Source organism: Podarcis erhardii (genome assembly GCF_964252035.2).
Source record: "Podarcis erhardii genome assembly, chromosome: 10".
NCBI classification, from domain to species: domain Eukaryota; kingdom Metazoa; phylum Chordata; class Lepidosauria; order Squamata; family Lacertidae; genus Podarcis; species Podarcis erhardii.
Window position 1 is genome coordinate 45481478 of NC_138500.1, and position 24879 is coordinate 45506356.

Sequence of the window (24879 nt, forward strand, 5' to 3'; positions counted from 1 at the left end):
TTATTAGACGCAGTCAACATGCTCCTCTTAACACCACAAGATGGATGTACACAGCTTATACATGGCCTGAGGAGCAGCCATGGCTGAATTTGGCAAAACACAATCCCACTTCTGACTCAGAAGAAATGTCACATGGAATGTTACGTTAATCACAAATGTGAGAGCTTCACCTTTAGATTTATTAACTTTGCAACAATTATGTCTAGATCAGTTTTCCATGTTCTACTTTGGCCTTTGAGAGTTCATGGTCCTGTAGCTGGCTGGACTTACTTGTGGTTGGTTGACAGCATGTCATGTGTGCCCCTATGAGGGAGATGAAACGTCTGTTTTCATGGCAGTCAGAATTTGCTGGAGCAAACTAAATGAAGTTGAAGTTGTCCAAATGTATGATGTAGTGTCTTTCTGATGGTGTGAATTCAAGTTCGGATTATTTGCTTAAGGGTAACATGACACATTAGAAAATTGTAAATAAGTAGCTATTATCAGGAAAGGATGTGAATCACCAAATTTAATCCATGAATTTCAAACCCTCTATATTCAGCCCTTGGGGGTTTTATCTTCACACTGATGCTTGCACCTCACTCCTAAACATTTGCATCCACATAACTGACTGTATCACTTTTAAGCACAGCATAAGGAAGAAGAAATTTAAAACATCTGAAGTGCCAGTTGGATGTTCTAAATACCAACTGGACTCAGTTTGGTAGATATTCTACTTAATCCAATAATTCTGATTTGAACTGAGGGGAATTCACCCAGCGCTGGTCTCTCATGAACACTTGTAAGAAGAGCAAATCATAGAATCATACCATGTTTTGTTATTAGTAGAGATTTTTTAGAGGTCCGCATCCTGCTCATATTTATGTTCTCCAATTCTGCTAGGGCAAGAAGAACTGTGTTGAGCTCTTTGTATCACCAGTAAACAGAAAAGGCGTTTCTGAAACACTACCATCTGAAGAAGTCTTGAGATCTCTTAATATCAATGTGCTACACCACAGTTTATCCCAGTTTGGAATTACCGAAGTCTCTCCAGAGGTAAGCAATCATGAGTATATCATGCTGCATCTCATTATTCAACATGCATCTCAAGTGTGCTCTTATTAAGCACTACCATTTCAAAAGGTAGTGATATAGTACATAGTAGATAAATGTGCTCCTAGTCATGCCTAGATTCTAGCCTTAGTCAGATGTTTCCTATCCATTAGGGAGCGATGACAGATATGTCAGTTTCACTTCTCAGCTTCTAACTTTTTCAGTCTGAAGTTTGGTTTTTCACATTTTCACATCAGTTTGCAATTTTTTTAAAAGTCCTCATGAAAATTCGTCACTGCAAATTTCTCCCAACACACACATTTTTGCAAAGCAGTTTTGTAATATACAGTGGTACCTTGGTTCTCAAACTCAATCCATTCTGAAAGTCCATTTGACTTCCCAAACATTTGAAAACCAAGGCACGGCTTCTGATTGGCTGATTGGCCCCGGAAACAATGTTGACAGCAGAAACGGACGTTCACAAACCGACCCTTACTTCCGGGTTTGCCGCGTTTGGGAGCCAATTTGTTCATCAACTAAGCCATTTGGGAACCAAGGTACCACTGTAATGCGTTTTTGTGGGTTATTTTCATTAATATATGCATTTATATGCATACATTACCCTAGCATATGCATTCCATGACTTGCAAATTCAGAAAATTGTGAAGGTTGGCTACGTATTGTTTCAGCAAATGAGAATGAGGCAAGTTTGCATTTAAATGCAATCTGAATCAAATTTCTCTTCCATCCCCACCTATGAAAAGGTCAGTGAGAATGTGAGGAGCGAGCTCTGCTACTTGAAACTGCTCATTGGCCACTTCCCCCAGCTGACACATAGCTGGCATTAACCAGCCTCCTTCAGACTGATGTTAATTGCATGTCATGGTGTGTGGTTGATGCACACAGCAGCATTAAGGAGTGGTAGCAGCCCCACACATGTTCTTGGTGTGTTTGGTAACCACAGGTACCAAATGCATGAATGGGGCTACTGATGTACGTATTGTGGGGGAAAGACCAAAGGCTCAGCCAGAAGGTAATCAAAACATTAACACAGAACTTTGTGGCACCTTAAAGCTTAGCTGTTTTGTTTTGACATGAGATTTTCAAGGCTTGTGATTAAAATTTTAGCTTATTTGAAACAAAGTGTACATCGTTTTGACTACCCAAATACGCATGCATACACTGCAATTGAAAAATGCAATTTAGCTTGCGCAAAAATTTAGTTCCACTCCATTTGAGGATATATCAACAGAGAAGAGCCTTGACTACGGAAAACTGAGTGCCTAAGCAGCATAATATAAAAGTTGGGTTAGGTGCAGACTAAGTCAGGATTTTTATAATTTATCTTTCTTTGCTTATCAGCTGCCTCCTAAGATTTCCTTTGCACCTGCTTTCAGTTCTCTATATGGTTCACAGATTAAGGTTGCTGTATATAGCTATTGAAGGAGTTGTGGGCGGAGATACAAAACAAGTCGACCGAAAGTTTAAGCAATTCCAGTTACATTCTCACCTGGTGAACCTGGTGATTTCCAAGAAGGAATTAGACTTGGCTGTATAACTTGACACAGTTTGATTCATGGGTAGAAAGACTTTTCCAGCGCTCACTAAGGAAGGTATAAAGTCTCCTTCTTAGGGTGGTTTTTGTATCGTATTTGTTAGAAGTGTAATTGGAACTGATTCATCCAAGCATTTTATATTATAGAAAAACACAGCAAATGTTTTTTTTTTTTTTAAAAAAAAAACCTTCATATCTACCTGACAAGGGCTCTCAATTGTGCAACCAGAACAGTGTAATTACATTTTGTTTTGCTTTTGTGTTTTTATAAAATCAAAGAAAAACGTCTTGCAAGGCAAGCACGAATCGGGTAAACTCTGGAGCAAAGAAGGATTTTATGCTGTCATCATATTTCTGAGCATCTTTGTTATCATTGTGACATGTCTGATGGTAAGTCTGTTTCTTTACATTTTCTTTAGCTCATGCTTGTCTCAAAAGCCCAACCGGCAGATTTGTGCCAGAAGTATTTACATAATGCAGTCCAGTCTTTAACCACTAACAAAAAGCAATAAAAAATTATGCACAGCCAGACTTGATGTAAGCTGGGTGTTTGCATCTGGAACGACTAAAGCTTTTCTGCAGCTGACTTGAAAACGGCTTACGCCTCACATTTATTTTGTAAGGGGTAGAGCCCAACTCAAAGCACGTGTGCTTACTTACAGCCAGAGTTGCTGAGCATGAGGAGCCCTCCTCAAAAATCAGTAAGCGTTCTTCTCTATGGGGAGAAAGAGTAGATGACATCCAGCCCATCGGTCCTTCTACTAAACAGCTGATTTGTGTGTACTTACTCCTTTTTGGAGAGGGCTTCACAGATGATGGCTATGCAGCTCGACTGGTGGAGAGAAACCATGGGTGATATTTTCCCACTCAGAGTAGAGCTATTGAAGTTAGTTGTTAATTAGATTCAAAGGCCCTACTCTGACTAGGACGTGCTGAACACCACCCTATGTATGCAGCACACTTTGCATAGACCATTCTTCATTCAGCTTGGAGGGGGGGGAGGGCAGAGGGTAGATTAGGAGCCCTTTGAAGGGAAGTTTTTGATGTTTGATGTTTTACTGTGTTTTTAATATTCTGTTGGAAGCCGCCCAGAGTGGCTGGGGAGGCCCGGCCAGATGGGTGGGGTATAAGTAATATTATTATTATTATTATTATTATTATTATTATTATTATTATTTTGGATCTACTGGTTCAAAGTAGCATCAGAGCTTTGTTATGGTTGGTTGCAGGTTGTTTTGGGCAATTAAAGTGAATTAGCAAATATAATAAATATATAATAAATAATAGTAATGAAGTATATCGTCAAATGTTTATTATTCCCAACTGCTAAACACCAAAAATGCCCCCACCTTTTCATTTATGCTCATGAAATAAAGGAAGTTGGGGGCAGGGAGCAGGGAGCAGAAGTATATTTTTCTGTGCAAGGATAATGCAGTTCTCATACTCCAAACAAAATCCCGGGCTAATAATTCTTAATTGAAAATGTCTATTTTTTTGCATCCCGTTCTGGTTTATGGATCTTGAGGTTCTACTACTAAAAAAAGCAATGTAGATTCCACATGCCTGAAATCTGCTGACTCCAGAGCTGGGGGGTATTCGTCCAGAATCCTTTGTATATATGTCCCTTAGATGGATTGGAGTGGTTACATTTTTTGAAGTGTATGCTAGGAGTATTTAAGAGTTAAATGGGAACCTAGATTGTAATAAATCTATAGATTCTGGGGGTCCTGGTGTGGGAGTAAGGTCCATTGAACTGAATGGGGCTTACTACTGAATAGACAAGCATAAGATTGCACCATTGAGAGGTATGGGGCACTGTGCAAGATTGCTGTTTGAAGGAAAGGATCAATCTTTTGATATGTTTTATACATTCTGCCCCAATGTTTCTTTTCTTTGCAATAATTCTGGTTCAGTTACTTCCCTCTCTATCTCATTTATCTTTTCCAAAAAGCAACTGAAATGATAGATATTGGCATGAAGATGATTCCCAAAGAACCCTCAGCTGCAAACAATACAAACTGAGGTTTATTTACAGGAAGTGCTGAGTATTCTGGTCTCATCCCTACCATACATTTAAAGCACATTGCATGCACATTTTAAACACGTGGCTTCATCCCAAAGGATCCTGGGAAATGCAGTTTACCCTTCACAGAGCTACATTTATTAGCACTTTAAACAAATGATATTGGGGGGGGGGACTATGTGCTTTAAATGTGGGTGTGACCTCTTTTGAAAAGAATCTGTAGCACAAAATGCTCATTTTAAAACATTGCCACTGACATTCTTTGCTATTGACTGATGCCTTGTTTAATCCAGTTTGTCTCTCCCCCCCCCCCGAATTTAAGATAAAATCAGCTCTTCTCTCTGTTTTCAATAGGTCCTGTACCGACTGAAAGAGAAAATACAATTTTCGGTGAGACAAGATAAGAACAAGAAACAGGAAATACACCTTTCATCCATCCCACTGCAGAGAACTCCGTCTGAGTACAAGGCAGCAAACAGAATGGTCCAGCCCGAACCGGCTCCTAAAGCTGTGAATGTCATAGTAGATCCACAAGGGCAATGTGCTCCTGAGATCAAGCCCACCCTTTCAACCAGCCCATCACCTTTCAAGATCAAGTCAGTGGGGCTTCAAGAAAGGTAGGCTTACACCTCTCCAGATGCAGTTTGCCATTGTTCCCCTTTGCGGTTATAAGCAGGTGAGACAAGTGATGTGGCCCTGCAAATGTTGTTGTGCTCCTCTTGCCATCAGTCCCAGCCAAGCAGGAGCAGAGATGATGGGAGCTTATTCATTCATTCCATTTGTATGCTGTCCATCTACCCAAACTCTCTGGGACTTGTGCTCCAGCAAGATGCAGAAGGCCACAGGTTGCCCACCCCTGCTATAAAGGAAGTTATTTTCTGAGTACTTTGGAGACTATAATTTGCACTTAAACTGCCAAGTATTGAAATAATGTTTGGAATCAGTAAAGGTAAAAAAAAAAAAAGGTTGGAAGCTTCCAAAGAGGAAAACAAACATGCTCTGAATCCGCAATGTGATCTTTTTGGATTGAGTGGTTAATTTCGTCATTTTGCTTTCCTGTGTTTATGTCCTGGCCTTGGTTGCAGCACATCTGCTGGAAAGCCATCAATTAGAAACATACCTTCTAGTGCAAGCACTTTTCATAAATCATCAATATGCTGCGCAGTGACTCTTGTTGGCTAAAGTGCCTAAGCCCAGCTAGCAGACAAAAGAAAGATGCAAAGAGCATGCAGGCAACAGAAGCGAGGTGGGAGGGTGGGTGGTTGCTCAAAAATATTGTTATTTAAGAGCATTGCTGTTTAGGAAGAACAGATTCCTTTTAAACAATAGCATCTCACCAATAGATGCATTTTCATCAAAGGTATGTCAGAAATTGCAACAGTGTACAGGATGTGTTCTGAATACTTAAAAGGGCTTCCCTTTTGTTCAAATAAAGGAGTCCTGCTGGTTTCTCTGTGCAATAAAATAGTCAACAATGAAGAAAGGACATTGGTTCTCAAGACGGAAATGGAAATTCTACAGATATGCCCAGGTTGCATGGATATCTGTACCTGGATGGGGAACCGTAAGCAAGTGATATATGTATAAGGTAAAGGTAAAGGGACCCCTGACCATTAGGTCCAGTCGTGACCGACTCTGGGGTTGCGGCGCTCATCTCGCTTTATTGGCCGAGGGAGCCGGCATACAGCTTCCGGGTCATGTGGCCAGCATGACTAAGCCACTTCTGGCGAACCAAAGCAGCGCACGGAAACGCCGTTTACCTTCCCGCCAGAGTGGTACCTATTTATCTACTTGCACTTTTTGGCGTGCTTTCGAACTGCTAGGTTGGCAGGAGCAGGGACTGAGCAACGGGAGCTCACCCTGTCATGGGGATTCGAACCGCTGACCTTCTGATTGGCAAGTCCTAGGCTCTGTGGCCAGCTTCCACCAATCAGCTGTTTTGGAGAGAGACCCAATTAATCAGGAGAAAGATGGGAAGCTGGCTTTGGTACCCCATCACCACTGCCTCTCCTTTCCCTGCCAAAAAGCTAGTAAATGGAGATCTGCTCAGTTGGATTAGAACCATTATATATTTAGTGATCCCAAAGGTTCTTTTGAGATCTTGAAATCTGCACATAAATGTAGTAGTCTATCACAATCTCTCTGGATTACTGAGCTGCAGATAGACACAAATTTTATTTAAAGAGAACAGAGTAAGATCGCTCCCCCCACCCCTTTCAGACGTCATGTGGTTTTCTTCCTCTGGAGCAACTACAGTTCTGGCCAAGTCATTATTTTTACAAGCTGGAGAGGGATTATTAGCAGGCCCATGCCCTAGGTATACATGCTAGAGGCATAAATCCTTTTGCTTATAAAGGTGGCTCCTTTGACATTTGTTGAAAACATTGCTGTTATTATCATGTTCATAAAAAGTAACAACATAAAGTGTTCTTCAAAGTGCCCTGCTTCCTGCCTCTCCACCCCAGATCAGTCTTAAAATATAGCTTAGGGTGGGCTTTTGATCCTTACAGAACATTTTGCTCCCCTTAACACACTTCAATATGAAATAGCACTCTGGCAAAGTCTGAAACAGGTGTACAAAATTCTATCTAATATGGGATATATGATATGAGCAGACAGATCTCTACTGCATTGTTGAACAATTCATACCTGAATTGGGTGGGGTGCAGCAGAGAGAACTAAGTGAATCAGGTGTCTGTGTGAAATAGTTTCCTCATACGCGACATTGTCTGTGTGGTGAAGAGAAAAGGGCATGTCTGCCCCCCCCCCCAAAAAAAATGTGTACTATGTTTCCTCCCAACATCTCTCTCAACCATTCTCCATCAGTGAACAAGAAAATAAATAGCATTGAGAAGGAGAGATTTGGGGGGGGGGTGAAATTCTCATGGATGAGGTGCGGGGTTTAGATTATTGTAAGTTATCCTTATAGTAACTCTTCAAGGTAGGACAGTTTTAGCATCCCACATATTGAAGATGCAGGCTAAGGTGATGGCGACTTGCCTAAGGCTTCTCACAGTGCAGTCCTACACATGTCTACTCAAAAGTAAGCCCCATTGAGATCAATGGGTTCGACTCCCTGATCAGTGTGATGGGGACTGTCATTCGTCACCAACGTAAAGTTTGAACCAGGAACATCTTGCCCTGAAATTCACATTCTCAGACAGTGTGTGAGACAACCAGACAAATACTGATGTCTGAAAAATCAAAAGTAGGAAATATCAAGTGGATATAATCTGATGGACAATCACAGTCCCAACACATTATCCTAACTATTTTTGAGCAGCTTCAATGCTGTGCAAAATGCCACCGTGAAGCACCGTGTACAGTGGCGAAAACATAATTAATCAGGATTATGCCACATCTTTCATTATACTTCCAGGCATTAGTTCTTCTAGAAACTTCCAGATTATTAGCAATATTTTGTGAGCTCACTAAATTCACTCTGGAGTATTATTTAAGTGCATATGGTGTGGGCTGAGAACTTGCCTTAGAGTTCTCCCTGGTGTTGGCATGATGCTGTTTCTTGATGGATAGTGACATCTAGAGGAAGAAGATAATATTGTCAGTGGATCCTCTGTTCCATCTGTTACAAATTCTTGTAAGAGTTCATTCGAGAAATTAGAATGTGCCCCCTGGTGGCAATCCTTCTGCTTTAACCAGCTCAGTAGTCCATTTATGTTTCTCTTTCACTATAGTGTGGCCTAATATTACTATCATAAGAGAAGTTACTGGGTGGTAGCTATCTGGGGGAAGGTCTTTTTCCCCCCATGTATGTGTGTGGGGGGGTGTTGTTGTTGTTGTTGTTTAGTCATTTAGTTGTGTCCGACTCTTCATGACCCCATGGACCAGAGCACACCAGGCACTCCTGTCTTCCACTGCCTCCTGCAGTTTGGTCAAACTCATGCTGGTAGCTTTGAGAACACTGGCCAACCACCCCATCCTCTGTCGTCTCCTTCTCCTTGTGCCCTCCATCTTTCCCAACATCAGGGTCTTTTCCAGGGAGTCTTCTCTTCTCATGAGGTGGCCGAAGTATTGGAGTCTCAGCTTCAGGATCTATCCTTCCAGTGAGCACTCAGGGTTGATTGGGGGTAGTGATAATTTTATTCTCTAGTGTTCACAGAGGAAATCTGGCATTGGCAATATTGACACAGTGAAAAAGAGAGCGGATAATAGGATGCATGTCCTCAGCAACCATTCCTAAGTGGTACCAACTGATCTCTGTGGATTCCATTGGCTACAGATCAGGAAGCAGCCCGTTACACTGGCACAAAGCAAGATACAGCATTGACTGGGGTCGTTCCCCCTTCTTAGACTTGCCTTTGCTTCACCTGTTGCCCTGGGCCTCGGCTAGCTTAGTAAAGGTAAAGGTAAAGGGACCCCTGACCATTAGGTCCAGTCGCGGCCAACTCTGCATTGCGGTGCTCATCTCGCTTTATTGGCCGAGGGAGTCGGCGTACAGCTTCCGGGTCATGTGGCCAGCATGACTAAGCCACTTCTGGCGAACCAAAGCAGCGCACGGAAACGCCGTTTACCTTCCCGCTGGAGTGGTACCTATTTATCTACTTGCACTTTGACGTGCTTTTGAACTGCTAGGTTGGCAGGAGCAGGGACCGAGCAACAGGAGCTCACCCCGTCGTGGGGATTCGAACCACCGACCTTCTGATCGGCAAGCCCTAGGCTCTGTGGTTTAACCCACAGTGCCACCCGCGTCCATATATCCATATATGTTCATATATATTGGGGTAGGGAGAGAGAGAGCGCTACAGCAGTTAAAGAGGTGGGCAACCTTTTCAGGATCAAGGATCAAGTTCCCACTGGAGAAAGTGACTAGAGATGCTGCAGGCCTCAAGTCAGCCCCGTCCCCAATGCCTGCCTAGGCTTACTGATCCCAGGAGGGCAACGTGCTTCACTCTTCCTTGTAATTCTAATTAGATTATCTAAATACCACAGACTGGTGTCATTTATGGGTTTATCCTATCGTGTTTCACGTGTTTTTATTTTTCAAACACAGCTGTTAATGACTGAGGCTGCAATCCTAACCCCACTTACCTGGGAGTAAGCTTCATTGCTCAATAGGACTTTGAATAGACATGGAATGGTATCCAAGGTTAGTGGACCCATTGGAATTAATGGACATGACTAACTTAGGTCTGCTAATTTCAATTGATCTACTCTCAGTAGAACTTAGTTGGCTGCAACCCCTTATTAGGATTGCCCTGCAATTTGGGAAAATCTGTACTGGACCTAACAGTCGGGGTCCCTTTACTTTTACCTTTATATGTTACAATGTGGGGAGCGGTGCTGGATTTACATATAAGCTAAACAAGCTATAGCTTAGGGCCCCACTCTTTTTGGGGGGGGGGCAAAAAATAAAGGAAAAAAACCCCTGGATGTACATTTCCAAAATATAAGATAAAAAAACAAATAAAATAAAACCTACATACAGCAACAGTGTTTTGTCTTGTGTAGGCACCTATTTGTTATGTGCAAATGGCTTTAGATACCCATTAGGTCCATAAATTACCATATAGCATATATTCAACACAAAAAACAGCGACAATTTGTTATTGACAAAGGACAGCTGGACATATAAAGGGCCCCATTACCTTCAGTAGCTTAGGGCGTCATCCAACCTAAATCCAGCCCTGGTGGGGAGCCCTATTAATGCGCAGGCATGTGCAGCCTCTAAGCGCATTCGGTTCAGCAGGTATAGACTAGGCTGGAAAAGGCCACCATTCACCTGTGACAAGCTATCTGCTTTTTCAAATACTTCTGTGGGAAAAAAGCAGGGCCTCAAGTGTTTCTTCCGCTCTCATACCTTTTAGGTACTGATAAATTCCTTCCTTTCTAATATTTAATTAATTGAGCAGAATTGCTGGCTTAAGTATTGCTGCTTGTGCTATTTATAACCTAATTATTATTAAACATTTCCTGCCTTTATGGTTCAGCATTCTGTTAACGGACTTTCGGGCATTGTGTAGCTCTCTGCAATTTGAATAATGAAACCGAGCCAGTGTTTGTGGATGGTTTCACAAGCATGAGAACCTAATATATATTTACAGGAAGGGATCTGGAATTTCCTGGCCGAAATACACAGCTTTGCATAGATTTGGAGGTTAAATTTACTCCATTGTGTTGAGATGAATATGCTTTTCTTTGTGCTTAATATAACCCTTAGGCATTTGCTTTCAGGGAAATGTCAGTAACAATTGTTTAAAGCAGAAGCTTGGGATAACCCTCCCAAAAAAAGTTGTTTCAGAAGAGTATTTCAAAGATTGGACACAATGGAGAGGAGAGTGCTGTGGTTTAGTTATTTATAAAAATGTTTGTATACCACAGTTTCATTTGAAATTTTCAACATGGTATGCAACAATTATAATACCATAAAAGCAGCACAAAAGCAATCCCACCAGGTTCCTATCAATGCCCAATGCCTTAGCCAAGCCTATTCTTTCCTGTAATCAATAAAGTTGTGGCTTAATTCAACCCAGTGCCAGTCTCCTATGACATTATTGTAGCCCTCCCTTCTCCTGCCATAACCATTATGCACCTGTGCCGGCAATTATAATACCATTAAAAGAACAAAAAATAAACTGTATCACCAGCTAACTGTTATTGGGGTGGGGGTTCATCGCCTGCATACGTCAGGCAGTGAAGAAACATTTCCAGCAAACATTCCAGAGTTACTGTAGAATGCATTTGCTGAATCTCTGTTGGAAGAGGATTCCACATGAGTGGGTCAGTAACGCATAAGTCTTGGTTTCATGTTGATGTCAAATGAGCCCCACCAAGATGGGGGGCAACCCACAATGCTTTTGCAGATGATAGTGATTGAGCTCGGATTTAAGGGTTCAGGCAGTCCTTAAGGTGCCCTGTTCTTATGGATTAGATCAGGGTTTCCCAATCTTGGGTCTCCAGCTGTTGTTGGACTACAACTCCCATCATCCCTAGCTAGCAGGAGCAGTGGTCAGGAAGGATGGGAATTGTAGTCCAAAAACAGCTGGAGACCCAAGGTTGGGAAACCCCAGTTTTAGATCATTCTTCTTGAGTATTGAAAGCATGAATAGGCAACATGTGTACTGGCCCCACTCTCTACAGTTTGTGCATTTGGTGGCCTTATGAAATGCCCCATGTGCAAAGAAATGTCCATGCCTAGGGCTCCTCCATTCAAGGGGAGTCTCCTGACTGGTCCAGGATTCCTCTTCCCATGAAACAGCCAGATGTGAGGCCAGTGGGTGCATGTAGCTGACATGCATGACATCAGCAGGGGTCATGCTAACTACCACAACTCCCCAAGCCCCTCACACATGTTTTCAGCACATGAAAGACCTTAAGACAAAGTAATTAGAAATATCTTAATTTAGGGAAATGAATTTAAAAGAAGCTAAAGTTTTAAGTAGGCATTTTCTCTTACTGATTCACAATGCATCTATTTCAGTCTGAGGGGAATTGGAGAACAAACATCAGGTTAGTATCTTCAGGGCTGAAATACAACTGTTTGTGACAGTAAATCAGGAACAGGGAACTTGAGGCTCTGGGGGTGTTTTGTTGGACTACAACTCCCATCAGCTGCAGCCAGCATGGCCAATGATCAGGGATGATGGGAGTTGTTGTCCAGACAGCCCCACCCCTGCAGTAAATATTCACAACAGAGACTTCATATATTTACAACAGGAAGCTCTTTCCGCTGAACACAGAGCACTGCCTTTTTTGTTGTACGCTGTGTCCTATACCAAAGGAGATCTTCCACCTTTCCTAAGAAACAATGTTCAAAAGAGCTCATAAACTGTGGTTATATTTTGGATTAGACAACTCCCAAGAGACGCTCCGTTTTTATGACAATTCTACTTACAGCATCAGCATCTCCAGAGTCAAATAAATCTGCAGTTGCCACCACACTAATACAAAGCCTTTTATGTAAATTAGGCCAGTGTTTTGTTTTGCTTTTTTTCCTAAGAGAAGCGTAAGCATATTGCAGGCTCACAGTTCTTATCATGGCCTGATTCTTGTTACAGTCGTTGCTACTGGTTTTAGCTTGTACACAGGAAACTGCAGTGCCAATCAATTATCATTCCCAAGGTGACAGGAAACCTTCTTCAGTCAGTTGTTGATTGCACTTGTCTTTGCTGCACCACCCATTGCATTTATTCCCTTTGGCTGAACTTAAGACAGATTAATCACAGGCTGACATCTGGCAGACAGTTTTGGTAGCTTGTCAGTGATTTGTCTCAGTGGCTTGTTAAAAGGTTCCTTGTATTTATAAGTGGCTGGGGGTGAGAGGAAGGGAAGGAGCAATAGCTTAGACTGAAACGTAGGGCCCACTTATCTAGGAGTAAGCCCCATTGAACTCAATAAGTCTTATTTCTGACACGAGAGCACTAAAATCGTTTTCAAAGAGTTTAGAATTTTCCGTTCCCCCAACATTTTAGGAGGATGAATAGTGTCAATCTGTGGCTATGCAGCATTAAGAAAACCAGAGTGTGTGAATGCAGTTAAATGCATGTACAAATTACGTAAATAATTGTTCTGTCTGAATTGGTCTGCCTTGCTTACTTTAAACTCCCAATTGTTCCTCTGAAGCCCCACCCTAACCCTCCCCACAGCAAATAATGGTCTCATCAGCTTTTGAATGCAGAAAATCCCAGGTACAGCCCTGGGATTTTCCAGGATTTTCCCACCATCTCCAGGCAATACTGGGACTGTCCCTTGTCTGAAACCCTAGAGAGCCTCAGAGTGTGGACACTGCTGAGCTAGCTAGACCATGGATCTGACTTGGTATTCAGCAGCACCCCTGGTTCTTCATCAACCAGGCTAACGCCAGCCTTGATGGCAGGCTGTATGGGGAGGGCAAGCCTGACTATCCACCTCAGCAGATACATTGCATACCGGTGTGTTCTGCATACAAAGACATGATTCCTTGTGGAATCACTGTCAGCAAAGGATACTTTTGTCCTTGCTGCATCTGAGAGCACTGTTCCAGTGTTTTACCTTTCCATGTAGGAATGAACAGCAACCAGTCACTTAATACAAGGGGAAAATAAAAGCATGCACTCAGGGCCACTGCTAATGTGGTGACACCAGTCGTTGAGAATCAAGTCCTCTCCTAACCACACAGACCATCTGATTTGTGTTTCTTGTGCACAATAGATGGGGAACCCTCCAACTCTCAGCATCCCTGACTATTGGGCCACACTGATTGGTGCTGATGGGATAACTATCTGGAGGGCTATAGATTCCCAGTCCCTATGCTAGAGAGTGATGGACCAGCAGGAGAGCAGTACAAAATGTTGGGAAGTTGATAGGGATGTGAGGGAGAGGCATGAATCTTGGGGAGAGGGTTTACTGTCAATGTTTCATCTGAAAGTATGGTTCACATGATAACATTCCAGTTTGATGGTAGAACTAATTGACAGGAAAAGATGGGAGGCTGTCTAAGCGCTCAGTTTTGAACAGTCAGTTCCCGTTGCTCAGCAGCACAGCCTTATCGAGGGAAGTACAGGAGTGAATTGGCAGTACTTTAGAAAGCCTGATTAAAAGAGGGAAAGCTGAAATTGCTCTCATGTCAGCTGTTTCCCTGCACAGGATGTTGAGCGATTCCTGTCCCAACCAGATACTGATTGCTTAAAACTTAAGTCTAGAAGTACTTGTCGAAATCATTTCCTTCATTTTTTTTATTTTTTTATTTTGAGATGATAGAAGTCTGAATGAGTGACTTGGAGTGTGAAGTTGGGCATTGAAGATGCTGGGCAGTTCATGAGACATAGAATCAACAGGGTTGAAAGGGAGCCACAAAGATCATTCAGCTGACTCCTCTGCCAGTGCAAGAAACCCACGACTACCACATCCCTGGTGGGTGACCATTGAGCCACAGCTTTAAACCAAGGCAGTCTGTGTGGCCCAAGTAATACAGGTGCCTAAGTAATGTGGTCCCACTTCCCTTAACCTTTTTAACCTTTAAAGCCCTATACGGCCTAGGACCCTCGCACCTACAGGACCACCTCTCCTGGTATGTCCCCCGGAGGACCTTATGGTCTTCAAACAAAAACACCTTGGAGGTCCTGGGCCACAGAGAGGATAGGCTGGCCTCAACCAGAGCCAGGGCTTTTTCGGCTGTGGCCCCAATCTGGTGGAACACTTTCTCACAAGAGACTAGGGCCCTGCGGGACTTGACACCCTTCCACAGGGCCTGCAAGACAGAGCTGTTCCACCAGGCCTTTGGCCAGGGCACAGCCTGACTCCCTTCTTTGGCAATCTTCACAGAACTCTAGCCCAATGGTTACCATTAATTTGATTTGAACTGATTTTATAATGAATTGGTTTTAGAATGCTGTAGACACAAAGATACAATAAGCAGAAAGGAGAACCAAGGAAGACCGAAGTTGTGTCAGAAAACTTGGGGACAACAGACACACAGCTTGTTTAGATGCTATCCTGATTCCGTGGCTTGCTATCAGGAAGCAGGGTCCATGGAGATGTGCCACTGTTAGCTGTTTGTATGAAGGATTGTCCCCTGGCATAGGCTAACAGGGACACATACCTTGAATAATATCCTGTCCCCCTGCTCACACATTTAACTAACTGGTCAACAAAGTCCCATAAAGAGTGGTTTATTTAATTTTAGAATAGCCCTATAATTGTTGATTTTCACACAGTCTTTTGCCCATAAATGCAACAAGTAGCTTAAGCAGTCAGCACTAAATCCTGCGTCCTGTCCCAATTAACACTCGGTTTCAAGATAAATTTTTAAGTACAAGCAAGGCCATTCATCCATCCATCCATTTCCCACCTTTCTTCCATCATGGAACCCAAAGTGGTTCTCAAATGGTCTCCCTTCCAGGTGGATTCACATATGCATGTATATCACTGAATTTATCGCAGTTGTCCTACACATGTCAGGGGTGTTTAAAGGTGCCTGTATGATGTCCTAAATGTGTTCGGCTGTCTTCCAAGACAGAGCTGTTGGTCTGAAAAATGCAGTGGTTGTGAATAGTGTATGCATGGACATTGCTAGGGTTAAGCCAGTTGGCGTTTTATGTATTCATGCCATCTGAATTAATGGGGTGGTTAATTAAAAACAACCACCTGGCATATCTCAGCAGCAGCTGGCACATGCCACCCTAGGCACACAAGTGCTTGCACAGTGTGTTTTTCACTTTCTGCTCTCTGTGATCGCTGTTCATAGACTGGCTACCCGGTCTTTAAAGCATGTTCATGCCACACTCTGTACATGATGCTCTGTGTGCTTTCTTCTATACAAACATCACACACAAAGAAGCCCTAGGGAGCTGTTCCTATCAAACTAAAGTGCAGCATGCATGCTTTTTCTGTGTGTCCCCACCACACCCAAATGGGATAATTTGCCTGATCGCTTGCTCTCCCACCAACCCCTTTGTGGTGCTAATTCCAATGTGTTTGGTTTTTATTTTACAGATTTTCAGTTGAAAGCAAAGGACAAAATATCTAAGTACTGTTTTACTTTGCTTCATTGTATGATGTTGATATTAGAAAACAGGCTCTCTAAAAGTCTGTTTGGAAAGAGAGAACCAGAGAGCCCTAGAGCAGGAAATAGGGTTGCAAACCCCACAGGGCAGTGTACTACACTTGTACTGAAAGAATCATAGAATCATAGAATCATAGAATCATAGAGTTGGAAGAGACCACAAGGGCCATCGAGTCCAACCCCCTGCCAAGCAGGAAACACCATCAGAGCACTCCTGACATATGGTTGTCAAGCCTCTGCTTAAAGACCTCCAAAGAAGGAGACTCCACCACACTCCTTGGCAGCAAATTCCACTGTCGAACACCTCTTACTGTCAGGAAGTTCTTCCTAATGTTTAGGTGGAATCTTCTTTCTTGTAGAACAAGAACAATTTAGCACCTTTGTGCTGATGAGCATGGAAACGGCTATAGCATATTGCAAGGATCCTGGGAACACTGTGGAAAAACCTATCCTCCTTCGGGATTCATCCCCAAATATACAGAAGGCAGAATTCACAGGATATACACACACCTAGAGGGTCCACATCCAGGCAGCTTAATTCATTTGTTGAGGATCTTGTGATGCTTTTTAGATGCACCTGGAACTTGCTTGCACAAGCAGCATTTAATAATAATAATAATAATAATTATTATTATTATTATTATTATTATTATTATTATTATTATTTTATTATTACATTTCTACCCCGCTTTTCCTCGAAAGAACTCAAGGTAGCATACACAATTCTCTTCCTCACAGTGTTCTACCTTCACAGTGTGCTTCATAGCCAAGTGGAGATTTGAACCCTGGCCTCCCAGGTCCTAGTCCAACATTCTTTTTTTCTTTCTTGAAAATTTTTTTATTTGGTTTTTCAAATTAAAAAATTACCGAGATATATCAAACATAAATCATAAAAACAAGATTCCAAGGAATCTCTTGGACTTCCATCCTCCCCTTTGTGGGTCCTATTATTAATCCTTTCTTCTCACATCTCTTATGATAATCCAAACCCTTTACCTCTTCCATTATGTCCAGAATTCAACCTTAAACCACAAGTGATATTCCAATCCTACTAACGATTTTAACTGTTTACAATGGTCTTTCAGATAAGTTTCCTCCATTCCTTATGAAACTTTTGGTCTTCCTGATTTCTGACTCTTCCAGTCATTTTCACCATTTCAGCATAGTCCATTAACTTCATCTGCCATTCTTCTCTGGTAGGAACTTTATTTTCTTTCCATCTCTGGGCCAGTAACATCCGTGAAGCCATGCTCACATACATAATAGTCTTCACTGCATCTTTGGGATTTCAGCACCTAGAATTCCTAAACGGAAGGCTTCAGGCTTTTCAACAAAGGTTATTTTAAACATTTTTTCAACTCATTATATATCATTTCCCAAGATCCTTTTACTGCCTTACAATTCCACCACATATGATAAAATGTGCCTTCTTTTTCCTTGCATTTCCAGCATACATTTGAGCATGTTTTATACACTTTTGCTAATTTAAGGTAAAGGTAAAGGTACCCCTGCCCGTACGGGCCAGTCTCTCGCCCAGGTCCTAGTCCAACATTCTAACCATTACACCACACTTGCCTCTTCAGCAATCCTTTCTCTTTGCCTGTCAGTGCAATCTCCAGATCAGGATGTGCATAGTTGTGATGCAGTCTTAACATGCAAAGCCAAGCACCTTTCCTCTGTAATCGGTCCTCCTGCCAGCTAATGAATGGCTTCCTTCCACCTGCCCTGTTGACACTGTCTAACAAACAGCCCCCAGCAGCAACAGGGAATCTCGGCAAATGTCCTGGAGGTCTGGGAGGGCAGAAGGAAGCGGCTCCTCCCTTTGTCTGGAATACCAAAGTGAGAAGGCAGAGACTTTTAGACATCGGTCAGCCTTGTTTAATTCCTTGAACAGATTGGAAGAAAGGAAAATTTGCATGGCAGTCCAGTTTGCATTGGAAGAAAGCAGTGAATTTAAACTACATTGAGAGAGCAGGGTGCCAAATGAAATAGCCACGTATGACGAGAGAAGCGATTTAAATGTAAAGTGCGAAAAGAAGTATAAACAGTACAATGAAAATGATTGGAGGACTCGTTTTGTCAGAAGTCTTTTTTATTTAAGTGTTTAATTAAGTATTAATTAGGAAGATTAAGTGTTTTTTTATGTAAGTAAATTTGCTTTTTCTTCTTTCTTTTTTCTGTATTTTCTTTTCTTTTTTCTTAATTGTTTTTTCTTTAATTTACTTTTTGTAGTATGAGATTGTAAATTCTTTGTATAAGTATGTAATTTAAATTAATAAAAAAGGAAGAAAGGAAAATTTGCATGGCAGTCCAATTTGCGTTGGAAGAAAGCAGTAAATTTAAACTACATTGAGAGAGCAGGGTGCCAAATGAAATAGCCACGTATGACAAGAAAAGCGATTTAAATGTAAAGTAAAGGTAGGAAATAACCCCTTTAAAGGCTTGATGGTTTCCACCAGCTTGGATGCCCCCGAGAAGGAGAAGAGGAGTTTCTCGTACAATATTTCCCAGTTAAATGTCTCTTCCATTCACCCTTGCCTCACTCACTCAAAACTGCTGTGTGAATCAGTTGGGGAGGATGCGAAATATTCTGAAATTGGGCTAAGGAGGATTTGTGAGTTTCTACAGAAAAGCCTTCCTAAGAAGAACTGCCTCATAATCTTCTTACATTTATAGCTCATCCTGTAACCCAAGACAGCATGCATGATGTACTCAGGTGGTCATTCATTCAGGAACTGTCCAGTCTTAGACCTCCTTAGCTTTAGCAAGGAGGTGCTAAAGGCCTTGATACATTTCTTATCACTGACATTAGGTAAAAGTAAAGGCGTGACTAAACCGCTACTGGCACATGGAGGACCGTGATGAGTGCCAGTGCGCACGGAAACGCCGTTTACCTTCCCACCACAGCGGTACCTATTTACCTACTTGCACTGGTATGCTTTCAAATGCTAGGTTGGCAGAAGCTGGGACAGAGCAATAGGAGTTCACCCCATTGCGCAGATTCGAACTGCTGACCTTCCGATCAACAAACCCAAGAAGCTCAGTGGTTTAGACCACAGTGCCACCTGCATCCCTAACACTGACGTTAAATACCATTTGGAACAATTCTTTGTTATTCCCTAACCATTTGAATAGCAAATTTATATGTGTAATTCTTGTGTTTCTTCCCATACATCTCCTTAAACTGTTTCCAGTGAATTGCCTTCTTTACGCCTGTCCACCAGGGCTGTTGCACAGTTTTCTTGATCAATCTCTTGAACTGGAAAAAGCTATAAATTCAAAGTTATAATTAGATCTGGCCACATTTCTTTTTTTGTTGTTAAAAAGGAAGTAGCCCTTTTGCCACGACTGACAGATATAACAATGTAAAAGCCAAAGAAAATATTAACATTTCAATTGTGCTTTGTTACAAAACAAAACAAATGGGTTTTCTCTGCTTGCTGGGGAAAAGAAAACGCAGGCCCTCTTAGAAAGTTAAGATTGCACACTATGTGAGGGGGCAGTTGATCTAGTTGCCTGGGCACCTTCTTCCCCCTGATATTTGCCCCCTTGTGAACAGTTTCACACCCATTTGCAAAGTGCTCTGGGAGAGTGGAGTATTGAAATGGGGACCCTTTTCTATGTAAAATAGCAGAAGCTGTATTCCACTAGATGGCAAGGATGACAACTGCTGGGAGTGAAACAGCGGGGATCATTCAATGTGTAACCAAAGGGTTAATTCTGCTCTCAGTAAGTCAGCTAACCAAAAGCCGGTGATGGAGAAGATGTTGCTTACCAACCAGGCAGAGTGGCATGATCCCTACTGAGGAGGCATGTAATCTGACTGGCTGTGTAGTTCTGAGGGAGCTTTTCCTCTGTACCTGTGGTTGAATGTCTCCCTGCTATGTCCAAGGCCTGAAGTAAGAAAGATATAACCTATTTGTCTCTTTCTCCTTAGTTATATACTGTTTTTGTTCAGTTTCCTCAGTAAAGTATTATTGGGCTATATGTATGTATGTATGTCTCTGGACTTTGCTAAAAGCAAGGATAAAATCAAGGAAGATTCTCTTATCTTTGATGCCCTCCCACTACATTCTGAGTGATTGTATAGTAGGCAGTACTTTTTTTTCTTTAAAAAATGTTTAGGAGTACTCTCATTTTCCTACTCATAGGAAATACTGCCCCTCAATGAGGCCAAACTTAGATTCACAAAATGTTTAGTGGTATGCATACCCCTGCATACCCCCAGAAAAAAGCACTGCATACAGGCAGATCATCAGACTACAATTGATTGATAAAAATATTTATATGCTTCTATTCATGAAAAATATCAGAGCAACTGGCAACAGTATATACTGTACATAAAACCAGCTTTAAAAACCATGAAAATTTTAAAATCAGGAATTGACTATTGTAAGAATAGCTATAACCCTGACAGACTAGGAGGCACTTAAAAGTTGAAACGGAAGGCGTCTGCTGAATCTCTATTGGCAGAGTGTTCCATGTGATTAGCATCAGTGGGTGATTTCCCTTAGAAAGGCAAGGAATGGCTCAGCTGTTAGAACATGAGATTCCTAATCTCAGGGTCATGGGTTTGAGCCCCACATTGGGCAAAAGATTCCTGCATTGCAGGAGGTTTGACTGAACGATCCTTCTGGTCCCTTCCAACTCTACAACTCTATGATTCTTCGAGGGAAAGTGCCAGAATGAGGCAGCTGGCTCTTAATGAAACTGCCGTGTGTGGAGGCTATGAGAGGAAGGCAAACATCTGTCAGCAACTTTGAACTCTCTTTCTTGGTGGATACATTAATAATTCCAAAGCTCTTATTTAAAACAGATATAAGCCTGCAAGCAATAGTGTTTTAGTTGGCCTCATTGATTTTTAGCAAGTGTTCTTTGATAAATTATTCCCAAGCAACATCCAAATAATTAAAGTCATTTTCACTCTTGCAAAATGGCAGGAGCGTGCTGATTCAATCAAACAAACCTGAGTATATTGGAAGGATCCTTTGGCAGCAAATAAGAGAGAATGAAGGATTGTGTTTCCAGAATATAAAGAAGGGGAAATGGTTCTTTTCTAAGTTAGTTTTGCAATGCAGGAAGCTGCTAATTAGCTGAAAAAGCAGGGCAACATTGGCAGCAACAGAATATTTTTCAAGGGGACAAGTCCATAAAATGAGAATTAACAGACCTAACAGTGACAGAATTGTATATTCCATTGAAGTTATTTATTTCTTACATTTATATTATATCATTGTTCCCAAGGTGGTTAACATGTGGTTCCCTAGAACTCTTTCAGCTGGGTTGGACAGTCCTAGATCTGCTTAGCTTCAGAAAGGTGATGGCCCCATGCCTTTTCACACCATACTCAGATTGCAGTTAAGTCTCATCCAGAAGATTACATGTACAGTCGTACCTTGGATTCTGAACGCCTTGTGAGTCAAACGTTTTGGCTCCTGAATGCCGCAAACCCGGAAGTGAGTGTTCTGGTTTGCAAACGTTCTTTGGAACCTGGATGTCTGATGTGGCTTCCGATTGGCTGCAGAGCTTCCTGCAGCCAATCGGAAGCCGTACCTTGGTTTCTGAACATTTTGGAAGTCAAATGGACTTCCGGAACAGATTCCCTTCGACTTCTGAGGCACCACTGTATTAGTAAAAATAACCGACAGAAATGCATTGTATTTGGGGGAATTGCTTAGAAATATGTGTATATTGGCCAAAACTGCATAGAAATATTAGGAGAAATTCACACTAAATTGTGGAATTTTTTACCAAAAAAAATGTGCAAATTTCTGTGGAAAAGCAGGGAATTGAATTGGGGGGGGGGGGAGGAATAAGATTGAGAGAAACAAAAATTGACAAATTTGTCCATCCCCAATGATTGTGACAAAAATGCCTCCTGATAATTTTTACTTGAAACTACCTCTTCCTACCTCTGCCTCTATACATGCACATGCACATGCACATGGACATGGACAAACAAACCTTACCCAGAAGATCATAGAATCATAGAGTTGGAAGGGACCCAAGGGTCATCAAGTCCAACCCCCTGCAATGAATGCAGGAATTTCAGCTAAAGCATCCATGACAGATGGCCATGGAAGGAGAGTTCACAACCTCCTGAGATCAGAGAACTGTCCAAAGCCAAAGTCCATTAGGTGCAAGGAGCAATGTGCTCTAATGTGAATTAGGTTTCAATCTGCCTGACACATAGCAGAGAAAAGCAAGCAAATGAATAGTGTGAAATAATAATCGATTATGACTCCCAACTGTGATAACTGAGAGCAGAACCATGACAGTTTGTTTGCCTGCATTTCCAATGTCATCAGGACAACAGCAGCACCTAATAGGTCCTGGGCTGATGGACAGTCTTCTGACGTTCTTAGGAAGCTTTTAGGGAGGAGCTTACAGAGTAGCAGAGATCAAAAGAACACACATGGCTATTTGAATCACATGGAACCGAGAAAGTGCTGCGCGATCCCGTGCATGTTTACTCCAATGGGACCTACTGCCCAGGAAGTATGTCTGGGATTGCAGCCCAAACTCCACATGCAAACAGTCAACCTAGATCAAATTTTAAAATAGCAGGTAAGGTCCTCATGAGATAAAGAGCTGATTGCACGTCACTTATTTTGTAATGCAGGCGAGGATCCAATGTATCGCTCACCTTGGATATGAGCAGCTTGGGCAGCATCGAACCTTTCGTAGCCGTGCCAACACCAAGAGAAAAGGTTGCCATGGAGTACCTGCAGTCAGCCAGCCGGATCCTGACAAGACAGCAGTTGCAAGACACAGTGACAAGTTCTCATTTGCTCCAGACTGAATTTATGGTAAGTCTGTTGGCCTGTCATCACAACTAGCTCAAATCTGTGACCCTACTCTACGACTTAGCTTATTTTTATGTACCGGTAGTTATTTTAGAGAGTTTCTATGCTGCTTTTGCCTTCCGTTATGAATTACCAAAGTGGTTTACAAATTAAATATAATGCAAGACCATATACTCAGAGGTACCCAGCTGCTAAAACCAAAAATCCAAACAACCATTATCGGAACAGCAAAAAAAGCAGTGAGGACATGAAGTATATTTCCCCCCTCTGTTCTGGTTGACACCATCCAGCATCAATGCCCACTGCTTGCTTACTGCCAGAGGAACTCTAATTATTATTATTATTATTATTATTATTATTATTATTATTATTATTATTATTTTATTATTTATATCCCGCCCTCCCCAGCCGAAGCCGGGCTCAGGGCGGCTAACAACAATAAAACAGTACAAAAGTACAGCACAAACAACACTCTAAAATCGTTCATTATAAAATTAATGTACTTCTGTACAATGGCCAGGTGGACACCTGTGAAGGCAGTACTGCCAGCAGAGCCTCTCACAGCTTGATGCAACTGGTCCTGATAAGCTAAGTCATCCCAAGGGAAATTGAATTCAGTAACATTCCACACCTGCCACCCAGTAGTGGGCAGCACACTGGGGCTGTGCTGTTTACCTGACCTCCTTCTGGCCAAATTGCTGCCTACAGGGTGGGAAGAAGTAAGGTGGCAACAAGGTCGGTGCGGTGCAAATGCACCAGCAGGAACACCAGATCAGCTCTGCCAGCATGTTTGCACCGTGCCAACCTCCCCAGCAACTTTCCATCCCCTTCTGCAGCAACTACTTAGCCAGAGGGAGGACAAGTATGTGGCACAGCTTCACTGTAAACATCCATCACCCTTGGAGAGGCCATTTTGAGCCGGAGATATGGCCAGCAGGAAAAAGACTAAGCACCCTGCCTCCCTCCCATTGCTGCTGTACTCAAAATTATAGTCTTTTAAGGCTGCTTTGTGGTTCCTTTCATGCAAGTGGTAAGTGGCACTTTATAAAAGCTAATGTGACTTGATTATGGGTGTATGTGTTTCCTTCCTCTCTAGGAAATCCCCATGAATTTTGTGGATCCTAAAGAAATTGACATCCCTAGTCACGGAACTAAAAACCGCTATAAGACCATTCTTCCGAGTAAGTCCGTTTGTTTAAACTGGTGTTTTTATCCGTCTGCTATTTAATCCAGTGGTGCAGTCCTCCCTTTTCCTATCGTCAGTCCATTGCTGATGTCAGCCTTTCCATTCCCAACACTGGGTGTGCCTTTTGAACTAGGGCACCTGACAAGGGATGTGTGAAATGATAGCTTTTCTTTGAAAAGGGCTGTAGGCTGACAACCCCACCCTGTGCATTGCTATGAAGTTCGCCAGTGACTTGTGTTAAAAGTTTTCCGTACTTCTGAATTATGATCTTTCTTTCCTGGGCTGGTCAGTTACCTAACCGTAATGTGGCATGGTTCTTAATTTTACAATGACAGAATTTTCTCCCCCCCACACACACACACCTTTTTTCGGGGGGAAGGACCATGTGTTCTTTTGAGTTGTGGACCCTTCCTTTCCCCCCCTGGTATTTATAGCTTATTGCAACATTATTTTCTTCAAAATTCATTGAGGTTTCTTCTTCTTATTCATTAAATTTCTATACCACCCTTCAACCAAGGTTCACAATATAAAAACACAAAAATGCATACCATAGTAACAAGTGAAAACAATAATCCCTCCACACACAGGTTATTATTATTCTTTATTCAATCAATTTAGCACCATGTCTTTTGAATGTCTGGCTTCAATTGTATTGAAACTGATGCTGTAGATTTTCAGCCCACTCTAGAATGCAGCCAAACTCAAATTCATTGATCAGGGGTGGCAAACCTGTGATCTTCCAGGGGTTGATGGACATGGTAGCCAGAAGCCATGATG

At 42.1% G+C, this 24879-nt stretch overlaps 1 protein-coding gene across 2 annotated transcripts in view; it reads left to right on the plus strand.

The window, feature by feature from the left end:
• The window catches only part of PTPRR (protein tyrosine phosphatase receptor type R), a 107163-nt gene that overhangs the window by 68475 nt on the left and 13809 nt on the right, over positions 1-24879 (plus strand). For both annotated transcript variants that reach the window (XM_081878745.1, XM_081878746.1), the window contains exons 4-8: positions 883-1035; positions 2867-2977; positions 4965-5227; positions 22733-22919; positions 24013-24097. In XM_081878745.1, the coding sequence (XP_081734871.1) occupies positions 883-1035; positions 2867-2977; positions 4965-5227; positions 22733-22919; positions 24013-24097 (799 nt within the window). The remainder of the gene's footprint in view (positions 1-882; positions 1036-2866; positions 2978-4964; positions 5228-22732; positions 22920-24012; positions 24098-24879) is intronic.